General features: G+C 47.4%; 2 protein-coding genes across 8 annotated transcripts in view; one reads left to right on the forward strand and one right to left on the reverse strand.

Moving 5' to 3' along the window:
* The window catches only part of DAPK1 (death associated protein kinase 1), a 176,772-nt gene extending 158,338 nt beyond the window's left edge, over positions 1–18,434 (reverse strand). For 3 of the 7 annotated variants that reach the window (XM_087444309.1, XM_087444308.1, XM_087444304.1), the window contains exons 1-2: positions 17,869–18,002; positions 16,843–17,012 (exon numbers count right to left, since the gene is read on the reverse strand). In XM_087444309.1, the coding sequence (XP_087300435.1) occupies positions 16,843–16,904 (62 nt within the window). In that variant the 5' untranslated portion in view covers positions 16,905–17,012; positions 17,869–18,002. Of the gene's footprint in view, positions 1–10,791; positions 10,836–16,842; positions 17,013–17,229; positions 17,269–17,868; positions 18,003–18,112; positions 18,184–18,301 lie in introns of those variants that run through there. The other 4 variants (XM_087444305.1, XM_087444306.1, XM_087444307.1 and 1 more) reach the window with 4 other exon arrangements.
* Positions 16,903–20,335, forward strand: LOC147914330 (uncharacterized). Its single transcript, XM_087444844.1, has 3 exons — positions 16,903–17,009; positions 17,104–18,789; positions 20,163–20,335. The coding sequence occupies exons 1-2, from the start codon at positions 16,903–16,905 to the stop codon at positions 18,305–18,307; spliced, it is 1,311 nt and encodes a 436-aa protein (XP_087300970.1). The 3' UTR covers positions 18,308–18,789; positions 20,163–20,335.
* Positions 20,336–23,407: the final 3,072 nt, after the last annotated feature.

The following is a 23,407-nucleotide window of genomic DNA, read 5'->3' on the forward strand; positions in this document are numbered from 1 at the left end:
CAGGAAAAGATGCTTACACTCATTCATATTTAAAAATTAATGAAACTACACTTATCAAAGAGGCAAGAACCCAACAGCTGTGGGAGAGGGTAGAGAAACAGGCTCTCCCAACTGCGGGTAGCTGGGTTGTAAATGGACTTTTCCTGAAGAGCAAAGTGGCAGCACCTATAGAGTGACAGAGGCTTACCCTCTGACCCAGCAGTTCTACTTCTAGGAATTTACCCTACAGATAATTTCAACATTTTATACAAACGTATTCACTATAGAATTATGTGTAATAAAAAAATGAGAAGAGAACCCAAAAAGTTCACAGACAGGCAGAGAGTTAAATGAATTACGGTAAACCTGCAGAACAGAAGAGGCATTTCTTTTTGTACAGTAACAGAATGATTCTCAAGGTATGTTGTGAGGTGAAAAACACAAGTGCAGAACAACGTGTGTAACACGATACCATTTCAGTAAAAATGTAAAAATATATTTATAAATTCATTGACTTACACATGCATAGACTCATCTGGAAGGACCCCGGAGAAGTTGAGGAGCTGGAGACGGGACGACAGAAGAGGGGACGCCACCTTTCCCTGCATATTCTCTGGCCTCCACGTCATGTGAAGGTATTACCCACATAATGTTAGAAGATATAAAGGGATATAACTCTCTTGGTCCCCATAACTGGTCACCCCCTCTGGGTACTGATGACTACCAGAAGTCACCACACAGCTGGACAAGAAGGCCTTGCCTCTCCTAGAAGATGGGGAAGAAAATGCCAGATTAAAGAAAGCTGGAAGAGAGCGACACCGAAGGAGATGTCCCTCCTCTCCTTTGTGTCACACTGCCCCAGTGCTAACATCCCACCAGGGAGCTGGTCTCTGGGGCTCCTTCCCACCCAAACCTCCTCGAGGACCTTGTCCTCATGGGGTATAACTGCAGTGCCATGAACTGGCTCCAGTACCAGCTGTGAAACCTCACTCATCCATGCCACCAAACCTACTGAGTCACTAACCACACACTCAGCACCTTCCTTGGGACTGGGGCTCAACACTGAGTAAGACACAAGCCCCTGCCTTTTGAGACCGTAACAAGGGAGCAAGGAAGTGCCGAGTCTGCCCGCGCAGGCTCGTGGGAGCCCGCTGTTCATTCTGCAGGAACCGCGTGAGCTGCTTGTTGAACATGCCACTGTTAAACAATGTCCCCATCCCTGCAACAACACCAAAAGCTGAAAAGATAGCGTGACTGTCATCAGCAGGGCTGACACTGAATATAATTTGTACCAGGACAAGAACTAGTCTAACAGGAGATCACGTCAGATTTAGTGGCAATAAATTTATTGGGAAAAGAATTAGCAGACTGGGATGCAACTCTATTTGTCAAAACATCATCAACCACAGGTCAGCCACAGCAAAACTCAACAAACACATTCTGTGAGACTCGACTGGCTACCTGGAATTCACAATAAAGAGTATGCATATTTTGTTATTATTTGTAAATTGTGTTATACATCCTTTATGTCAGTAAAATTTACAGTAAATGTATGTATGTGTATACATGTGTGTATATTATATACATACAAATACACACACACAAATGTAAGCGTATACACACATACACACACTTCAATTCACACTAAATTGAACTCTGCCATCTCGGGCTTAATTTCTCTAAGCTCTGGTTTCCCAATCCATTAAGGGAGCATAAAAAAACACTACCCACCTACCTTCAAGGGTCAAATAGAAACTGTAAGCTATAAAGTTGAACTCTAGCTGTTGTCAATATCCTGAATCTTGCCACCCCACAGTGGCTGATTTTTATTATTTTTTATTTATTTCTTTTGTGAGGAAGATTAGCCCTGAGCTAACATCTGCCAATCCTCCTCTTTTTTTTTTTTTTGCTGAGGAAGACTGGCCCTGGGATAACATCCGTGCCCATCTTCCTCTACTCTATATGGGACGCTGCCACAGCATGGCCTGACAAGTGGTGCGTCGGTGCACGCCCGAGATCCAAACCTGCGCACCCCGGGCCACCCCAGCAGAGCTCAAGCACTTGACCACTACAAGTGGCTGATTTTTAAATACCTGCTTCCCACAACTTTTGCCTGTCTTTTGGCTTTCAAGCAACCGTCTTCTTGCCTTTAACTGCTTTATTATCGCAGAAAGAAGTGCAAACCAGGAACAAGACTAGACGGCGTTGAAAATGGCTCTGTCTCCAGCTGTCCCTGTTCCTATCTCCTCTGAGCAGGGCTCAGCTCTCCACGGGTCTTTTCACATCCCCACACCCGGCAGTTCCTCTACTTGCTCCCTGAGCCGGGAAGGCTAATTGACACGTCGTTGGAATGCTGGCAACACTCCCAAACCCTCAGCAGCAGAAGCCCATTTTCCCATCAACCCATTTACACAACTCTACTGGAGCCCTGGTTTCTCCCCTCTGGGTGCAACTCGAAGCACTTCCTATAGCACTAATTTTAAACCATAATTAAATCCTATCTTTTCAGAACACATGATACACCTTTCTACATGCACTAGAATCAATTAAAATTTACTAGGAAAGAAGTCAATTCTATATTAAGACTTCCTTTTTCCTTTTTGAAGCCCCAATTCTCAAGCATCAAAAAAGACAGCAAATTTGACAGGACTGACTGACAGCAGAGAGACTGCCAACTGCAAAAAGATTTAATGTCAAGTCCCTTAGGTTTTCACTTTTAAATTGCAAATATTACAGGGCAAACAGGTGTGCAGTAGAGAGGCTCTGCTCACAGGCTCGGCACAAGCGTGTGCTGCTCGTTCTAAGGACTGCGCCAGCTGCGATACTGGCAGGTCAGGATGGGGCCAACTGCCTCTGGTACCTATCTCCCCTGCAGTAACTGAAATGGGTCAACCACATTTTACTCCCACTAGACTCACCTCCCCCCATACGTTAAAATTTAAAAATATATATGACACTGAGAAATAGGTAACATGGTAAAAAGTACCAACAGATTTTGGGGAACTCATCAGTATGCTACCTACAATGGAAAGGACAGAGCCATTCTGTCCACATCCTATTCCACCCAGCTGGCAGTGGGACACTGGGCCCCATTTTGTACTTTTATGGGGAAAAACCTCTCAGGGTTTTTCCAAGGATACTATGCATCTTATGGAACTTTTCAGTGATTATTGGTCCACCTTTAAAGTTCATAGGAACTATGGCTACAGTCCTTCATTTCAGAATTTGCAGTTATGACCAGTTAAGGGAATTGATCCTCAAACAATAGATATTTCTGGAATACCTTCTCCTTGCAAGATGCTGGGAACAAAAGAATTATGACACCTTAAGGGACTTACAATCTAGGGAAGATACACACACACACACACAGGGACAGCCAGCAATGCAACAGTGGGGAGTCCCAAAGATGCTGGATGAATGTGCCCAAGAGGAACTGCCCCAGTGGTTTGCAAGGGGAGGGCATCGCTTTGCAGTGGCATGGTCAGGAACAACTTCCTGGGGAAAATGGAACACAAAGCCAGTATTCAGAGTAGAGAGCGCAGCCTCGCATACTGACAGTGGATTCCGACCCCTGCACCAACAGAGGGCTGCAGTCACACAGCAAACCCAGCATCATTTCACGATTGTCACCAGTGGACATCCCTTTCCTGGTTCTTCTCCATGTCCTCCATCTCCTCCCTCGCAATCTGTCCTTCACTCTTCTCTGCCCAGCCAGGAGGCCCCCGAATACCTCACCACCCTGGCTCCCCGCACTTGGTCATGGGAGGCACTGAAGGAAGGCTGGAGGGAAGGAGGAGAGAGAAGTCAGGGTGTTTCTTCCCCCAAGTGGCATGTGCTGGTGGCTCCAGCTCAGCCCCAGGTGTGGGTTTGGATCCCCAGACCATGGTGCATACTTGGCCATCCCATAACCTTGACTTGGACCAGCAGGAGTAGACCCTTTTCCTGCCAGCACCCTGCCCAACACATTTCCCTTATCCACGGTGCTCTTCAAATCAGCCCCTGTCCTTTCATGCCCTCCCACACGGACAAGCTTCCCCACTGACTTCCACACCAGCACCCCGGCCTGCAGGGCTGGGAGAAATGACAGAAAGCATTCTTCACACCTCCTGCCAGGAGTCCCCAGACTTGACCTTTTACCTTTAAGAGCCCCCTCGCCCCCCACCCCCGCTAGGAGGAGGGGATATTTGAGACAATAACTAAGCAATGTGGGCTCCCCACAGTCACACAGCATGCTATAGGGTCCAGTCTACCAGAGAGGCAGAAACCTGGGGCCTGAGAGAATCAAAGAGAATAAAAAGTAAGGAGATGTCTAGCTTTGACTAAAAATTAGGAATCAGCAGGAAAAAACCACAGCTATTAAGCAGGTTAACAACGGAGGCATCAAGACAGCAGCAGAGGTGGCCCGAGGTCAGACAGTGATGGGGACCCAGCTCTGAGCCCTGACTCACAGCAGCCTGCCCAGCAGGGAGGGCGAGGCGAAAACTGCCATGTTAGCCATGGGTGGCTCTCACACCCAGGCCAGTGACATCCGGAAGTCTGACCAGCCACCTCTCTAGGCCTTACCCATTGTCAGTCCCACCATAGGCCTCTGGGACACAGCTGGCCCGTCCACTCCTGGGACAGCACATAAAAGCCAGACTAAAACAGCAACTGCCCCAGACCTCTCGCTCACACCACCTGGCAGCCTGCTCTATTCCTTCCCCAGGTCTGGACACTCAAGGTCAATACCTTCTTTCAAGGGCTTTTTCTTTGTCCACTGGGTGCAGGAGCCTCCTTGCCTACTACCAGCTCCAACCCCGAGGCCCATCAGTCAACACTTCCCTGTCTTAATCCTGTAGACCTGTGGTTCTCAATGGGTGGGGTGGGGGGCAGGGCTGCGCCTCGCACCCAGTGGGCAGAGGCCAGGGATGCCGCTGAGCACTCTACAATGCACGGGACAGCTGCCACCACAAAGAATTATCCCTACCAAACTGTCACTAGGGCTGGGGTTGAGATACCCCTGGTTTAGAGGACAGAAGGAGGAAACACATATTGGACACATTGTAGGAGCCAGGCTCTGTGCCAGATGTTTTCAAGTTCTTTAAACTTCCCTTCCCAGACAGTGACAGAGGGACTGCCCACAGAATGAGCTGCACCACCCATCGCCCAATTTCCAGACATGGCTTAGCAGTCTGGGCCTCCAACAGTCGCCACCACCATTTTGAACACAGTGTCCAAGGCCAATGCTTTCCAAACCTCAGGTTTCTCATCTGTAAAACGCGCAGCACAACACCCACCTCCAGACCCTGGTCTAGACAGCGTTCCCAGTGAGTCTTAGCGTCCTTAGCCCCTTCTTCATGTCTGGTCGCCAGTTTCTCCCAGGGAATATATGGGTTCAGGGCACACACATACCCGCTCAGGCGCCCACATGCTTATATCTTTATGTCCCCACAAAAATCTGAATAAATGAATGAACTCTCCCAGTCAGAATGACCTTTCCTTGCCTGAACTCTGAAAACAGTTTTTTCGCACTTGGTTTCTGTCACTTCTTGTTTAGGCTTTCCATTATCCTGGTTGTGTGAAGTCTGTCCACCCTCCTTGATTAGAAACTTGCTGGGATAAAGGGTCCCGCCAAACACCTCAGCCAGCGTCGTATCACTCAGATGTCCCGTCAACGCTGGAGGAAGGGATAATGATGGACAGATACTATAGTTCACGGGATAGCTTTGTTTAACAGCATGTTTATGTTTTTTGTTTACAGTTAGCATCGTCACTCCCTGATATTTCACCTGAACTCAACTTACTCAAAGACCCAATTTCCAGGCATTTTCCTTTCTGAATTTGTGAGCATCTAATGTTACTGTTATAAACTAAAGATATCCACTCAATGGGCCCAAAGAATAAGGAAGCATCCTCTTAAGGTGGCCTCTCATGCAGCAGCGGTGTTCCTTGAACAAATGAGACCCAGTCCAGGGAACAAGGACGGCTCTCCGCCATGTGAGTGGGCATTTACTCTCAGCAGCTGGCGGGGCCTCGCTATTAAGGAACTCCTAACAATTCAGCCTTTCAGCCACCAGCCTAATAGGCTTTTCTTGGCACAGACAGTTTTGGCTTGGCCAAACACTGATTTTCACATCTTCAATCAGTACGTGTCAGAAACAAATGGAGGCGCGGATCTGCCGTATGTCTTGCATTCTGTAGCAAGCTCATCTTGGTCAGGAACTCAGGGGCCCACACACTCACTTCAGACTCCTTTCTCCATAAAGATCCATAAGAAAAAATCAATGATTTGTTCCTCTGATCAAATTCCTAGGGTCTTATTTGGCTGCTTAAGACAGTTTTAATTCAAAAAGCAGCTAGAAAAGTGAAATCGACTTTTCAGGAACTTAAAGTACACCATGTGAAACCCACATATGCATGCTGCCATAGCTCAGTTCCCCATAATGCCAGGACGACTGTCCCCCGAGCGTTTCCAAGCAGCTCTCTCAGGGAGCAGCTAATCCGCCTGTCCGTCATGCAGCTTTCAGTTGCCTCGGCTTCCCCAAACGCATCTCTTTCCATCTTACTAGACCCTCCTTACATGGGCTTCTGCCTCCCTTTCCTCTGGCGTCGGGGGGACTTTCAGAATGGATCCTTTTAAGCTCTGCTCCAGCAGCTCACGTTCAAGTGCGCAGCGAAATTCCTACTTAATTTGCTTCTCAGGAACTCTAAGAACCACCCACCACACTCGCAGGCGGACTCGCTGAGGGAGCCCAGCACATATACTGAGTCCCGCGGCTGAGCCCCGAGAATGAGGCCGGCACACCTAGAAGGACAGATCAGACAAACACAGTCAAACCTGGCAGATGAGCCCACCCTGCAGGCTGAGCCAGAGAGGCAGAGAGAGGAAGAGGAGGAAAGAGGAAGAGACGGAGGAAGGAAGGAACTGAGGAGAGGCGAGCCCCTACCCCACCCGGCTCCTGGGAGTCCAGCCAGAACCTGGGCAGGGAAATGAGGAATGAACAGAGGAGAGGCAGGACCTATCACACAGATCCAGAAGCTCGTTACACAGTCTCTCTCTCTTGTGCTCGCTCTGTCTGCAGCCACCACTTCTCGAGCACTTGCTGTGTGCCTGGTACCGGGCCCAGCACTTTACCTGCATTATCTACAACCTCACAACCACCTTATGAGGTAAGTATGGGTATTAGCTCCGTTTTACAGATGAGAAAACTGACTCTCTCAGAAGTCAACAGTAAGGTAACAGCAAGTGTGTTGTGGAGTCAGGGGTTTGGGCCCAAAGGGCTGAAGCGCTATTCTAATTTCTGGATGTGTCCCTTCATAAGGCAAATAAACAAGGCCTACTGTGCACTTAGCCTAATCCCACCCAACATAAGACACAAAAACATGTTCTCTACTCTCAGAAAGCTCACAATTCACAGGGGGAGCCAAGAATCACGTGCATGAGCCAACTGTAAAAGAACACAAGGTGGTCAGTTACTTAATCCAAATCGTTACGGGCGGTAGGAAATCAGATAGAGACCTCCACGGTGGACCAGCGGGGACATGCCCTGGAGAAGGCAGCGGGATGAAGCCCGCCAGGTCATTTCACACTGGCTTCTTACTTCTCCAGGTTATAACCTCTCTCTAATGTAGATAATTTTTTAAAATTATCTGCATCAAAGAGAATGTTGCTTCTGAAGATGAGGACTACAAAGGACGGTCCACCGTAATTAGCCATATTCATAAAACAGGATATACTCATTCAACGCCCAAATCACATTTAGCACAACGGAGGGACTTCATGCTCCTACACGGCCACCAGGCTCACCTCGCTTGTCCACTGCCATATTTGCCAAGCCTCCCTATCTCTCCGGGCCAAAGGAGGGTGGGGAGGCAAGCATAGACGGATAAAATGTCATCCTGGAAAATGTTCCACTTGTACTGATTCATTTCCTCTCCCAAACAACTGAATCAGCTGCCTGTAGCTCTACGTGAGGGGGAATATATGACGGTGCTTGGAGCAAACTCTTATCGATTCTAAATGGGAAAACTGTAAATATCTTCCATCCATTCCAAAGCTTGTCTGAATTACAGTGCAAAGATGCCAAGAACAGAGTCCCAAGCAGTCATTGTATAGGTTCATCACCAAATGGGATGACAGATGAGGAGTCCACTTCATTCCAGTTGCACAAGGTGTAAAAGTGACACCGGGAGAGAAAAGACCAGAAAGGCCTTAGAGAAGCCAGGCCTCGCCCCGAGCACACAGGTGCTGCTGCACTGATGGACTGCGGGGGGCACGGGCAAGCCAGGAAGGGGTTACCCCATCGCTGTGGTGGGCAGGAAACAGCCTGGGATTATCGGAAGCCAGAGGAGTCCTGAGAGCAAACATGGTGGAACTTTCTGGCACTGTGAACAGCAGTTCACATGTGGATTCTAGACACTCTGAGTGGCAAAGGCAACATTTAGAAAGACAACTTTCTCTATTCACATCCCAGGTGTACAATGGAAGCCCCTGGCAGGCCCTGCTTTTAATTATACTGATTTGTAAACCAATAAAATACTATCTGAAAGATAGCAAATAACCTCTGAGTGCTTTCTGGCTTCCAAATTCCTAAGGACAGCTCCTCTGCGGCTCACGTGCAACCCAGCAACTCAAACTGCAGCAGTTAGCTGTTGAAAGTCCGTTCTCTACAGTACGCACCCACCCAGCTGCAGTATGCGTCCACATACTTGCAGTACTATCCACATACCTGCAGTATGCGTCCACACACCTGCAGTACTATCCACATACCTGCAGTATGCGCCCACACATCTGAAGTACTATCCACATACCTGCAGTATGCATCCACATACCTGCAGTACATGTCCACATACCTGCAGTATGCATCCACACACCTGCAATACTATCTACATACCTGCAATATATGTCCACACACCTGCAGTACTATCCACATACCTGCAGTACTATCCACATACCTGCAGTACACGTCCACAAACCTGCAGTACCTGTCCACACACCTGCAGTACTATCCACACACCTGCAGTACCTGTACACACACCTGCAGTACTATCCACACACCTGCAGCACCTGTCCACACAGCTGTAGCACATGTCCACACACCTGCAGCACATACCAACATACCTGCAGTACTATCCACACACCTGCAGTACCTGTCCACACAGCTGCAGCACGTGTCCACACACCTGCAGCACGTACCAACATACCTGCAGTGACCAGAGCTTTGTTTGTGAAAAGTAAAGCAGCTTGTAATTCCCAGTCTATTAAATATTACACTCAAAAGGTTGGAGCCTTTCATCACTTTCCCAAAGACACACATATTTTCAGCTTACTCATAAACCACAGATGGCCAAAAAACAAATTGTGCTTTACACAGAGGAGTCAAAATGATTTAGAAGAACTTCTCAAAGGAGAGCGGAAACATGAGAACCGAGTCGGCACCAACTACTGACCTCTTCTCCCCTGAGCCACTCCCTTTTCGTCCCAATGTATCCCTCTGTCCCCTTCTTCTTGCATCACCTAAGTCATACCTAGCCTCCCTCCTATGAGCCTGGTCGTGGACAGACATGTGAGTTGCCAGGCAGAGAGACAGGGAGCTCAGAGGAAAATCTGATCCTTTTCATGATGGGACCAAAAAAAGGGCATTGATTACTGTCCCTACATTTCTTTTTCAACTGGAAAATTCTACACTGGGAGGCCAGGAACAAGAGGATGGAGGACTGAAATAAAGTGTCTCAAAAATCCTGTCCATCTTTTCAAGTTAAAAAGGAAAAGTTTGCATTGTTTCAAAGGTAGAAAATGATGAACTGTAAAAGAACTATTCCACAATGGAAAAAAGTGGAAATTGGCTCATTTCTTGTAGGTGAAAACTTACAATATCAACTGTACTTGAGACATTTAAAAACCACTGCCATTCACTGCATTATATCTAAATAAGAATAATCAGACAGTTTTGACGGAAAATAAAATGTGTTCCAAAAGAGAGTCCATACTCAGGGCCAAATTTCCCAGGCGAGAACCATCAGGCTTATGAACACAAGCACCATCAATATAAACTTTTCAAACACCAGAGACCAGCAGTTTACAGCACTCATTTGTTCAAACATTATGTTCCTCATCCGAAGTTGAATGTGTTTATAAAGGAAAAAAATCAACAACATTCCCCCACACCCTTTCCCTCCCAACATCTCTGAATATCCATCAGGTTATTGAAGAAAATTCCTCAAGCTCCCAATTGAAACGTCGACAGATCAGACACAGGGGAAAGTCCTGTGGCCATTGCTCAGAGGCAAGCAACATTATACTTAAATGACCACAGCGTGATGTGTAAGCCACACTAGCTCTCAACGTCACCTAAAAGAGACGGAAGTGATAAAAGAGTCACTAAAGATTACACGTGACAGCTCTCACCACATTAGTTACCAGCACATGACTGGTTTTGTCTTGTTTTGTTTTGGAACTGGGATTGAAAATAAGACACAAACTATTTTAGGTTTTAGACTTTTTCATTGTAAAAACCCATCTAGCACGTTAAACCTGGAGTGAAGGTACAATGACACTTTCTGTTTTGCCTAAGAAAGATTTACTAATTAGACAAAGTTACTTTCAACCCATTTTAGTTAGATGATGTAGAAAAACCGAATGTCAGTCTATTTTTCCTCCACTCTCTCCTAAGTGCACATTTAAAGGAATTCATTTAGAATGTTAACAAAGTGATAAATTGGATTTATTATAAATAATTATACTGCCATATAATCTCCTTTAAGGCTGAGAGATGATGCATTCCGTTTTGGTAATTTACCACAACAAACCAAAGCAAAACAATTAAGTATTACCTTCCACATGAGGTCTCAAACACACCAGCCTTAAACCAGACGGACTCGGGCCACTGAAGGAAATGAGAAACCGTGTGTCACTTAGGAGGTGGCCCATGGGGCAGAGCCAAGACTCTTACACACTACATGACTCAAAAGTTAAATAATAATGCAAGTGTTCTGTGAACTTTCTAAAAAGCTAAACTATTAACTCTGGGACTTGGGTAAAACTATGCCACACACTAACACCATTTCAGAGCTGAGGGGCACAAGCCACTCGGAAAAGGACAACAGGTCCGCGGGGAGGAAAGAGCCAGTGAGAGTCCTGAGCTCAGAGGGAAGCCTCTGGCTGGGGTGGGATGAAACCTTCCCTGCAGTGCTTACTGGTTATTCCTATCTGCCTTCTCCAATGCAGACACTAACACAGATTGGCCTTAGTTGGCGGCCTAAATCGCCTCTCTTAAATACCAGCTTGATTTTGCTTCCAAAAAAGGAAAATTGCTAAATCACAAGTAGTGTAGAGAACATAAAGAAACAGGCCTGGCCCAGGGTTCTGGCTCATCTCTTGCCACCTACTAACGCACAGCCTTGAGAAAGCCACTTGACCTGTCTCAGCATCGACTGGAGGAAACGAGAGGGGACTCGTTGATCACTCTGGCTTCTTCTAGTCTAGGTGCCTAAGGGTCTCTGGGCTGCCCTTCACCAATGGGAGCCCCACCTCTCCCACCAGTAGGTGGCTTTCTTTGTCTCATGATCAGATATGAGTTTCTACTCAAATCATGCTTTGTTTCATTTATACAAAATGCTTGGTTAGGGTAGGTACCCATAGCAGTTGGCTAGAATTAAGGGTGAAAGTTCCTAACACACTTTCCTGCGGGAAGCCAGGGGTCCTCACAGAGGTCAGAGGACATAATCGTGACCCTGTCGCTCGCGTGGCTTAGCCCTTGTCCCCCCACCATCTCAGAAGGTATCCAGCAGCAGGCGTTTGTGTCTCTGCACCCACTCACTCCCCCCGCCCCCCCACCAGCCTGAAAGGTTCTCTGCCTTCGAGGGCTTACAACTTTGCTGGAAGATGAGAGGCGGTGTCTGACCCCGTCACCTCTCCTGACATAACCCCTGTACGCAATTACTAGCATCAATCTGAGCATCCATCTCTGAAAGCTTACTGTTTGTTTTCATGGCTTTGCAGGGGTGTGCCAATGTTACGAGGCATCTAGGTTCCTAAGTGGCTGGATGAGACACAAGCCTAGGGTAAAAAGGCAGAGGGGGACTAAGAAGTCAGCTTCAATGCTCCTTGGCTCCCCCATCACTAAGAACCTCAACCCCCTATGTTCCTGGCCCATGAAACCTAAATTATGCTTGCCCGAGTGGTCCAGAGACACATTCCCACTGCTGGCAAGCAAGCATGCAACCAAACTGCCACTCACTCCATCACCGTGCCCTCTCTTCACAGCCTAGAAGACTATAACTAGACCATCCTAAGATAAAATGCACAGAATCTTAAAATCACTGACCGTTACCCTTAACATATGTATTTGAACTTTATCTCCCTTAAAACTTTGCAGCCTTTCCTATCAGAGGAAACATCTGAGGGCACACGGAAACAGAAACGCAAAGAGAAAGATCACACTGGGCACAGTCCTACACGATGACCTCACTGGTCAACCTCGTGGGCCCTTGATTCCCACTTCCAAAGAGAACACACGCTGGGCAGTCTCTCGTCCTTCCATCCACACAGGACCACCACAATCGTCAGGACTCACTCTGCAGGCCACGGCAAATCAGTGGAAAGACGAACTCAGGCTGTCAGGACTTATTACAATTCCTTACTTCAATTAAAATGCCTATGGATTTTATGCCAAAATGAGAATGTTTTAAATTTGAATTATTAGCTTCCAGCAACCATCCAAATCAATGTAAAATATTTAATGCTCCACTTTATGTTGTTTAAAACTGATCTTGTGCTTGGAAATTTTGGCTGCTGTGCCCATTACTGTTCAACCACAGAGAATGCAAAAGCAAAAGCAGCTTCTACGCTTATGAGCTGCAGCCTTTAACATCCTAAGTTCATCTCCAGCAGTCATCACTTATTGAAGCCATATATATGTATGCATGTGTGTTAGGGTGCTCTACAAATATTAATCCATTCATTCAATCAGCGAGCATTTATTGAGCATCTAGTAAGTATCATGCATCTCATCAGGCATCAGAGATAAAAGAGGATGAGCAAGTCCAAGGTCACAACCTGTGACAACTTGTGGGGAAAGCAGATTCAAATAAGGGATGACTATGCCGTGTGTAAATGCTGTGATGGCGAAAAGAGGTTATGAAAAATAATATCTCAGAAGTGTCAGATGTTCACAGCCGCTGTCTCTAACTCTCACAGCACGCTGCAAAGGCAGGTGTCTCCCCAATTCCCAAACGAGGGGACTGCGGCTGTCCCACACCACACACTGCCCCTCCATCCGCGTCAGCATCCACGTCAGCATCTGCATCCTAACTCCTCATCTGGTCTCAACATCGCCCCTGCAGACCTGCGCTAGCTCATCCAGGCGTCACTCAAACTTGTGCCTGGTGTACGCAGCACACGACACCCCCGGGACCAAGGGCACAGAGCACACCCTGAAGGAGCGCTCGAGCTAGTCCAGGAGCGACATCAGAGTGATCATAACACAGAGCAGGGATGGAGCCTGGCCCGGGGCTGCCTGTGGCCATGGACCAATAGACTGCTTCAGACAGCAAGTCAGCTGGTTCTAAGAGGGAGAAATTATTGTGGGGGGATTTATTCAGGAGGTGGGGCCAGGTCTTAAGATCATGTAAGGTCAGACAGTGGAAGAGGAAAGAAGGCCAGTCCCTCAGGAAAGCAGTGTTCAGAGAGGTGCCCAGAAGGCTCACAGCTTAGGCTGAACCACGGCCAGGGGTGTAACTGGAGCCCTAAGGTGGGTGTACTGTGCCGTGTACACTGGGCACAGGCTGGGTGGGACACGCCAGCCCGCAGCTGCCCCAAGTGCCAACTGATGAGAGCGGAGAAGACACCCCGGGGCATTCAGTGCAAGTAACAGCAGACGGAGAAATCTGCCTTTACAAGAACGCCTCCCGAGACCCCCACATTGATGGAAGCAGTTCTTCAATCCACCTCCTGGGATAGAGGGTGAGACGCTAAAGGGCCTCCTGGAATTAACACAGAAGGTCACCACTCCTCTACAGATGACGGTCTGTTCACTGTAGGGACTTATGTCCACCTGGGGATGTGCAAGTTCGAGGCCAGAGCCGCATTATTCAGAATGAGAGTGGACAGGCCGAGGGCTACAGTGATGGGTCTCCCCCATGGCCCTTTTACTACAGGGTCTCCCTTCCCAAAATTGGTAAACAGATACTTAAAAGAATATTGAGTTGCAGGCCAAGTTATTAGCCTGCCTGGAACACCAACATGTCTGGGCCAGTCCTGCAGATGATATCTATATTTATTTAACTCTTTACTGCTGATAAAACATGTGTTAGATGACTTGATTCTCACAACAGCCATGAAATAAGCACCAGGCCTCTCATTTTATAGGTAGAGGTCCTGAGGGTCAGAGAGGATAAGTGACCTGCTCAAGGTTATAAAGCTAACAAGTGGTGGAGCTGATTTTGGACCTGGATATCTGTCCAGTGATCTGTCTGCTCTATCACTACTGCAATAATCATAATACTTTATAAAAGTTCTTTAGAGGTGACAGAGAGCTTTTACAGTAGTCCCAGGCAGTACACACAGAGACACACTAACATACATAGACAGACACACACACTCACCCTCGTACATACACACTGAGTTTTCCTAAAAATAAAATAACAACGATAATAATAATAATACTGTATTCTACTTGTTTAAAAACCCGTCTTCCCTCCTCTAGCTATGGACTTTGTCTCAGCACATTTAGAAGGTAAGTGAATCACTATTGTCTAGATGACTGTTAAATACATGTAGGTGAAGTCTTGAATCCTAGAGGTTGGTCTGCTTATAACTCGCTGCATAGAACAACTTTGCATTTGTGCTAAATACCTGCCCATTTCCATTTTCTGCCACTAAACCCCTGCCTTGACCCCCAACCTTCTCTCGACGTCACAGGAAGCCGCATCTTTCCTACATGTCTACCTTACGTCAGGACTTGTTTTCAGGAAGAGGCTCTTTCCCAGGCAGACATAAAAAATCACAGGACTTGGAAAAAACTTCAGAAAAATCAACCATTTACCCCATGTTTAGACAAAAACAAAAGATATATCAGATAGATGGGCATGTACACTTTATTGTAAAAAATCCCCAACTCCCACTTTTTCAGAGCACTTCTTTCAAATTCATAGGTCACATACATTAAATTATTCAATAAACAATTTGTCAATTAGTCTTGCACAGTGGGGAGAAAGTTCTACACAGAAATGTAGACAGAGCCAAAGTCAAAGCAAAATGCTAGTGACAAATGAGCAAACCACCTCCCGGCGCAGAGGGCTTGTCATCACGCCCCCGCAACAGAGATGACAAACTCCGCCAGCCACATGGAGGCCACATTTCTTCCCCTTCTCATAACACATCATTCTACCACAGGATCTTAATGAAAATGAGGACACTATACTTAATCCATAGAGCAATCATCTTACCTAATTTTAATCACCCTCTCAAAAAGAGAATTTATATAATCAGGCCACATCACACAAACAAAATTAAAATACATTTTTTCACCTTTTCCCTACTCCCAAAGGAAAACTCCATATACCACTCATCTTGCTGAAACCACAGGAATACAGTGATTTAATTCTAGTTAAACCAAGTATTTTAACCACATACTCTTAATCTTAAACACATCCATGAAACACAATTTTAGAGAGCTTTCCTTCTTCCTTAGTTACTCAGTAAATCTCAATATACAGTGGGCGCCTCCTAGGCACAGGCTCCCCGTGATGTTCTGAGTCAAAACTAAACATACACAGAAATAGTCTGATACTGCAACTTTCTAATAATTGCTTTCACTCTGCACTATTATTTGAACTTTTAAAAAATTTTAGTTAAGCTCAACTTTCATAACTTTCATTAGGTAATGGAGGGTGTGGGTGTTTCTGAATTTCCTTTTCACGAAGAAAAAGGAAGCTATGTACCAGGACATCAGGTGTGTATGGAAAATACATATCTTGACACACATATAAGTAACTACATACTTTTCTTGTTTGTTTAAAGATCCTTTTGCCTACTTTACTCACAATACAAATACACTGCAGTCAAATGCCTTATGTTGAATTTAAATTTAGGTGTGAAAACTGGGTTTTCTGCTAAAGGTAGACCAGAGCTCAGTCTAGCCTATCAAGTACCCAGGGAAGGGGAAACCGATCCAGCCCCAAGATGCCCCCAAAGAAATCCTTCTTTGTTCACCTGGAATCTGAAACTCAGAATCACAGCTCCCACAGTGAGGGTAGTATCCTCTGAATTCACATTAGACCTCAGTCATTGATTTGTTAAAAATTTAACATTGTGAATGAAACCAAAGCAACACTAACACCAACTGGGTAATCAAATCCCTGGTTGGAAGAAGTTTCAAAATTCAAGCCCAACGTCAACGTCTGCCAACTCTGCATTTATGACCTACTTATACTTGTGTATGTTTCTGAAAATTCAGAAAGAGAGAAAGTATTAGGATTTTAAAAGCCTATTAATGAGTTTGCACTCTGTTGAAACCACACACAAGAGCCACCTCCAGCTGCAATCTTATCTCGGCGTTAGCCTCATAGTCTCAGAAGAGCAAAAGCTGACAGGAGTTACTGCAGACGGTTAAATCTGTTCTTGTCCAGGGGTCTTGATCAATACACTTTGCATCATAATCTAACACTGAAATTGCCTCTCCTCCACCCCCAGCCCCTTGGATGAGGGGGTTTATTTCTGGTCCCTAGCCCTCGCTAGGTTAGTAACTCTTTTCTCTATAATTTGAGCGTCTCCTGGAAGGGCAAGGAAGACGCCTGATTCAAACTGCATTTGTCCACCGCCCACTGCCCCCAATGTTATGCATTGCACAGCTCAGTAGCGTGCGCTTCCGGCACCCCCTGTACCTGCCAAGTTCCTCGCCGGTGTCGTAGTAATCATCCACGTTCTCCTGCCTGAACACCGTCATGATAAACTGTCACGCCTCACCAAAGCCCAGTGCACTTCAGCTCCGCTTCCCAAACCATCACCACCGCTCCTGCGCCTCCGTGGGCCCCTCATGCATCAGTCTCCAGTCCTTTAAAGAAAAATGGCAATAATAATAACAAAATGATAACCCAAAAAGGAAGTAGACCTCCCCAGGGCCAAGCCCCGCTCGCTAGCTGAAGACCACGTCTCCCGAGCTGCCCCTCCCTGCCCGCCGGGTGGAGAGGAGCACCCTTTGTTAAACCCGGGCCAGGGACGCCCCCAGCCCCGCATCGCTGGCGCGCGCGTGGGGCAAGGCACAACCGCACCCCAAGTCCGCGTCCCCGACAGCAGGGCGCCCTGCACCGATCAGAACCGGCTCCGGAAGTGACTGGCTTCCCCTCCTCCTCTCTCTGCACACACGCCCACCCAGCTCCCCACCTCCAGGGGCGCCGTGGAAGAAAGAAGCCCTCGCCCGGGCGGAACTCGCCTCGCTGGAAGCATCCCTGCCAGCCTGCAGCGGCGGAGCAGCCCCCTCGCCACGTCTCGGCTCCCGCACCTCCCCGGCCGCCGTGGCCACCCCCTCTCCTCCCTCGAGCCAGGCAGTCCCCAGAGGCACATTCCTGGCGACTCCCGCTCCGTTACCCGGCCGACCCGGCGTGCAGCCGCCCGGGGGAGCAGGGGAGGGAAGGGAGCGGCCGAGGGAGGCGCGGCCGCCCGCTCCCGGTCTCCGGGACCCGACACAAAGCGCCCGGCCCGGCCCGCGCCACCTGTTCCCACCCGGCCTGCGGGGCTGGGGACGCCTCCTGCCTGCGATCCCACTTCTCCCCGCAGTCAAGTTTCCCCGGCCTCGGCCTTCCCGGCTGCCCTGGGCGCCGCCCGGGCAAACCCCGCCGCGCCGCGGCCGCGAAAGCCAGAGCAGGCGGCGGGCCCCGGGAGGAGCCGGGGCGCCGCGCGCGACCACTCACCCGGGCGCTCGGGAGCTGCCCGGGTCCCTCCGGCGCGCTGTCGGAGGCTGACCGAGGCGCCAGCGCCGGAGACTGGCGGGGCGGCGGCGGGAGCGCAGGGAGGGAGCGAGTGGGGGCGCCGATCCCGCTCTCCCGCCCCGGCTCTGGAGCGGCCCCTCCGCTCCTCGCCGCCTTCCGGGCGGAGGGTGGCCTGCAGGCGGCCAATGGGGACCCCGCGGGCGGGCTGGCGGCACGGCCCACCCACCTCCGAGCTGCCCGGTCCGGCCGGCGCTGCGGGTTCTGCGCGGCGCTCGCTGCTCCTCCCGGCTCGGCGCCCGGGGCTCGCTGGCGCGCTCTGCCGCGCACACCCCCGCGCACACCCCCGCGCACACCCACTCCCCCACACCCACGCCCGGAGCCGAGCGAGCGCGGCCGCGCGCGGGGGGCGCCGCACCTGTGACACGACGCCACGCGGCCCCCTCCGGCTGGGTTCCGGAGGAGTGCGCTTCCTTCGTCCTGCAAATGTGTACTGAGCGCCCGGCGTGTGCCAGACGCTGTGCTCCGCACCGGGAAATCGCAGACCAAAATAGGTTTCAAAAAATCCCTGCCCTCGTCAAACTTACATTCTGGCGGAGAAGATAGGCAATAAATCTGTAAGCAAATAAATGAGCTCATTTTAGAAGGGATCAGGTCTATGGAGACTAAAACAGGGTAACGGGATCGAGAGTGACGGGGAGCGGGGCCGCATTAGATGGGGTTCCTTTCCGGGATAGGTGTTTTGAGCTGAGACCTGAACTGTAAGAAGGTATGCAACCCGAGAAGAAAGGATTGAGGTCTCAGAGGCCTAATGAAGCAACAGAAACGAAGAGTTTATGTGTGCTGTCTAATGCGGCATTGGCTGTTGATGAGTTGAAACGTGGCTGGTCCCAAATGAACAGTGCAGTAAGTGTGAAATATTCCAAGACAGTATGGAAATAAGAAAAAAATATATCGTGAATATTTTTATTTTAATTACATGTTTAAATGCTAGTATTTTGGATATATTGGTTTAAATACAGTAAAATTAATTTCACCCTTTACTTTTTAAAATGTGGCTACTAGAAAATATAACACTACCTATGTGGCTGGGGTTATATTTCTGAGGGCCGTCGTGGTCTACACGGAGACCCCTTGTCCATTCTCTCTACTTCTTACCCCATGCTCCTACCAAGCGTCTGGGTGGAGGAAACAGAAAGGGTGGTTCCCCATAGGGACTGCTGGAGATCCCCAGAGAAATGCTCTTACAGGAAATCTATCTTACTGCCTAGAATTACAAAAACTGATATGTGAGCCCTCTGAGAGTTCAGATCTACATTATTGTTCAAATGCCCAGATTTTCTAAAACGAGATGATTTAAATTCTCTTTGGTTCAGCAGAAATTTTCAACCATAGAGATTTGGCCTCTTGAAAAAAAAATGCCTCTCAGACCTTATGTCAGACCCTAGTCTTAAAGAACCTTTCATTTAATGGCCCACAGGAAGGGCACATATTCATGAGATGGAATCAAGGGAAGGTTCCAAACTGGGAGGTATCCAAATTGCTATCAACCTAAGTGGTGAGTTTGAGAATTAATACAAAAGGATCTTGAAAGGTGAGAAATACAGTCCAAAATAACAAAAAAGTGATTCATCTGGGGGAAATGCAAATGAATACATCTGTTGGGGGGAGCAATTAAAAACACAGATGTTTCAGACAAACTTGGAATGTGTCTATGGATGACTGCTTTATGGGTAATATTTTTCCTCCAAAATAAATGTGTGTTTTCCGAGGCAATGAGAAGGATTGGCTCTGTTTGGGGACTAGTATGTCCTACCTACCCTAGTCAACATGCTGATCACAGAGGATTTTCCGGAGTAGTGAAAAGGAGCATGGACTTGGGGGTCACAAAATTGGACCTAATATTGGTGGAACCATTTAACAGCTGAATGACCCTGGATGTGTCCCTTACCTCTGAGCTTTATGTCTGCACCAATTTAGGCAAGGATTCTAGAGAGGGGAAAATGTGGTAGTTGAAAAACATGGCCAAAAATTCAATCAAGAAGTGGAGTCTAATTCTTCTCCCCATGAATATGAGTTGGCCCTAGTGGCTTGCTTCTAAAATAAAACGTGGTGGAAGTGACGCAGTATAATGTCCCTCCAAGGATGGGTCATAAGGCGTTAGAGCTTCTGCCTGACCCTCTCTCCCTCTCTCCCTCTCTCTCTCTCTCTCTCTCTCACTCTCTCTCTTTCTTTCTCCCTCTGCCTCTCACTCTTGCTCTCTCCACTCGCTCTTGAAGCCTTCAGCTGCCATGGTTACCCTGGGACTGCCACGTGGAGAGGCCATGTGGAGAGACCACAGAAAGAGAGAAGCGGGAGGAAGCCAGCTGTTCCAGCCCTACCCCCAACTCTCAGCTATTGGTGTTTGCACAGCCCAAGATCTGTGAGCAGAATAAATGATTGTTACTGTTTTAAGTCATTATTTTGGGGTGGTTTGTTACACAGCAATAGATAATTAGAAAGGAAATAAGTAAATGTAACTTTTAATATGTGCCAGATGCTGGGCAGACTAAATTAGTCTCTTGCTTAATCTTCAAATAACTCTGTAAATCAGTTGTTTGTTCCACTTTATGCTTAACCTTCTTAGTCTCAGTTTCATCACCTGCAAAATGGGGACAATAATAGACCCTTGCATATTCCTCAGAGTTGCTGGGAGACTATAAAGAGATAATGCATGAAATAGGGCTTTACACATTATACAAAATGTCAGAATGTTGGTATTACATTTTCTATCATGTTCCAAGCAAGAAGGGCTCTGAGGGACATCTCTCAAATGCAAGACAGCGATACAATAATCATCAAATTATGAGATTCAAACTGGAAAGAACTTCCATAAAAATAACTGATTATGTTATGGACTATGGATTATGATAATCATGGTGATAGCTTTTAAAACAAACTCAAGTGTAGAATTTAGAACATTATTTTATATGTGTATTAGTCATGGTAAAATAACTGCTGCTGTAAAACCCAACAAATCTCAGAGTTTTAACACATTACAGATTTATTTCTTGCTATCAGCACAAATGTTTGCAAGGGGTGGAGAGAGGGCTTGGCTCCACATAATCATTCAGGGACCCAGGCTTCTGCCCTGTAATGGATCCGTGGTCCCTCAGTGTGTTTGAGTTTCTCCGTGGATCTTTGTCTTCTCTTGGCTGGTGAGAGAAGAGAAAATCCAGAGAGGACTGCACTGGAGGTTTGTCTAGGAGATCAGGTTTGAAGTCTAAGGCTTAATCATTTTTAGGCAAGATATTCTAAGATCAATCTAAGTGGACCACATTAGCTCAGTTCACCTTTGAGTTACTTTTTAATAACATGCCTTTGGCTTTTATCAAGGCCTAATATTTTTAAATGGCCCCGTGAAGAGTGTTTCTGCATCTGTGGTTTCCCTGTTGAAGATACTGCCCATTATGCAGTTGAGTGTCTCTTATGTAGGCAGCCACGTGACTGATTCCAATTCCTCCCTGCACTGAGCACTAAGAGAACTCATCTTTCTTGACCAAATGACTTTTCTTTTTTGTCATACAATGAAAATTATAAAGCTCATTCTGTTCTACATTTCCCCCTGGATTCCAAAGAGCATGTGGCACGATCAGAAAGTGTAGTCCTCCAAGTAATGTCCAATTCACCATATTCTCTGATTCAATCAACAAGCATTTATTATCTAGTATATGTTAGATACTAAGGATACAGAAATAAAGGAAACATTCTCTGTCCTCAACTCAGTCTAATGAGGGACACTGATGAACAAAGAGATAAATCCATTACAGAGTTATTGTGCTAGATCGAAACCGTTTATTTTTATAGACCTACTCTCCATCCTTCTCCACCCTTTCAGGTTGGCAGGCTGAGCTCTAAGATTATTTTAACTCATTTCCTTGTCCTCTGGCTGCTGGTTGGTTTGGCCAGTGGGGAACTCCAGCATGAGGTCAAGTAGGAGGGAGGAGAATGAGGCCAGGATTGTTATTCTCCTGCTTTCCTCGCTGCAAGGTTGAGTTGGCCACTGTCAAACAAAGGTCACTGCTCCTTACCAGGGAACCTCTTCTACATGGTTTTCTCTGTCCTGGTGTTGGTGACTACTCTCTCTCCTTGCCTATTTGGACCTGGAGTTGGTGCCAGCTCCAACGTTACTAACCTGGCGGTTCCTGCCCCACCCCTTAGGGTTCCCCTGCACCTCTCGTACACCTCCTTGAATCATCCTAATTGGAGTGTAGTATCTCTTACCTCTGAGACCCTGATTGATAGTGTAACGAGAAAGGAATCTCAGACTGCTGAGGAAACACGAAAGGAGGGCATTTAATTCATATAAAGGCTGAGGATGGAGGGTGACGAAACGGTGAGCCTGGGGTTTCAGGGAAGTTTCCTAGAGGAGCTGACATTGTAGTAAAACTTATGAAAGAAAATTAAGAGTTAGCAGAATAAAATGGTGGGCAATGGGGTGGTGGATTGTGAGGTGAGAGGGGTGGACAGGAGGGTGTCTAGACAGAGGAGAAGAGAGAGGGGGAAATCACGGATGTAAGAAAGGTTATGGGTCATTCAGGCATCTGTAAGGAATCAGAGCTCAGGCGGTGAAATGGCAAGAAGTAGAGAGGGGAAGGGTCTTTCCGGCATGCCCAGGACTTGGATAACAGTGGAGAGGTAAACTGAGGTAGATCTTGACAGCTTTGTCCATTATGCTCAGCACATGGGTCTTCATTCTGAAGACTCTGATACCCAGGGTTGACTGGTGCTAATTTGGCACATCCTCAAAGATGGTGGGTAGAGAAAACCAATGAGATACTTCAAGGAGATAGAAATCATAGGACTTGGTACTTGAGGAAAAGCACAGAGTCAGGGCAACATCCAAATTTTGGGTTGATTTATTAGGTAGATATTGCTGTCATGTAGGCAGAAATACAAGTGGACAAGCTGTTTGGGAGAAGAGAAGATGAGGTCAGTCTTGGAGATAAGAAGTTTGAGGTGCCCATGGGGCTTCTAGATGATGTGTAGGTGGAGATGGCTACCTGTGGGATAGGCGAGGGTGAGTCTGGTGTACACCAGGGGAGCCAGGAAGTAGATGAGGTCACCTAGGGACAGGATGCAGGACTGAAAAGAACGCTAGGGGCAGAGCTCTTGGGAACAGGAGTGCATTAACCCAAGCAAATATGGCAAGTATGCCTGGCCAGTAGCTATAGATTGCCAGTTAGTCCGATGAGCAGCTATGGGTTTTTCTTGTGTTTCTTGGGGCCAGAATAGGCATCACCAATGGGTGATGACTTCAGACCTCATAAGTATTGATGCCTCATCTGCCTCCCATGTATAGAGTGCATCATGAGTATCTGCTCTCTTCTTGGTCTAACAGGGTACTGACTTCCTTATCTATGTGTAACACATCTTGTGAGTTACATCCATCCCACTTCTTCTCTTGTCTTCTATAGCAGAGTGGAATATTCACAAATGAAACAGCAAATGCACATTACACACCTCCTTCTGAGCTGTGAGCTAT

The sequence above is a fragment of the Ceratotherium simum genome, chromosome 20, assembly GCF_057802395.1.
Source record: "Ceratotherium simum simum isolate JZ-2026a chromosome 20, ASM5780239v1, whole genome shotgun sequence".
Lineage (NCBI taxonomy): Eukaryota > Metazoa > Chordata > Mammalia > Perissodactyla > Rhinocerotidae > Ceratotherium > Ceratotherium simum.

Bases quoted from the DNA above. Each gene is read 5' to 3' on its own strand.
- LOC147914330 (XM_087444844.1), top strand. From the start codon at position 16,903: ATGATAAACTGTCACGCCTCACCAAAGCCCAGTGCACTTCAGCTCCGC. The intron at 17,010-17,103 runs GTCCTTTAAAGA...CGCTAGCTGAAG, and splicing joins CCCTCATGCATCAGTCTCCA to ACCACGTCTCCCGAGCTGCC.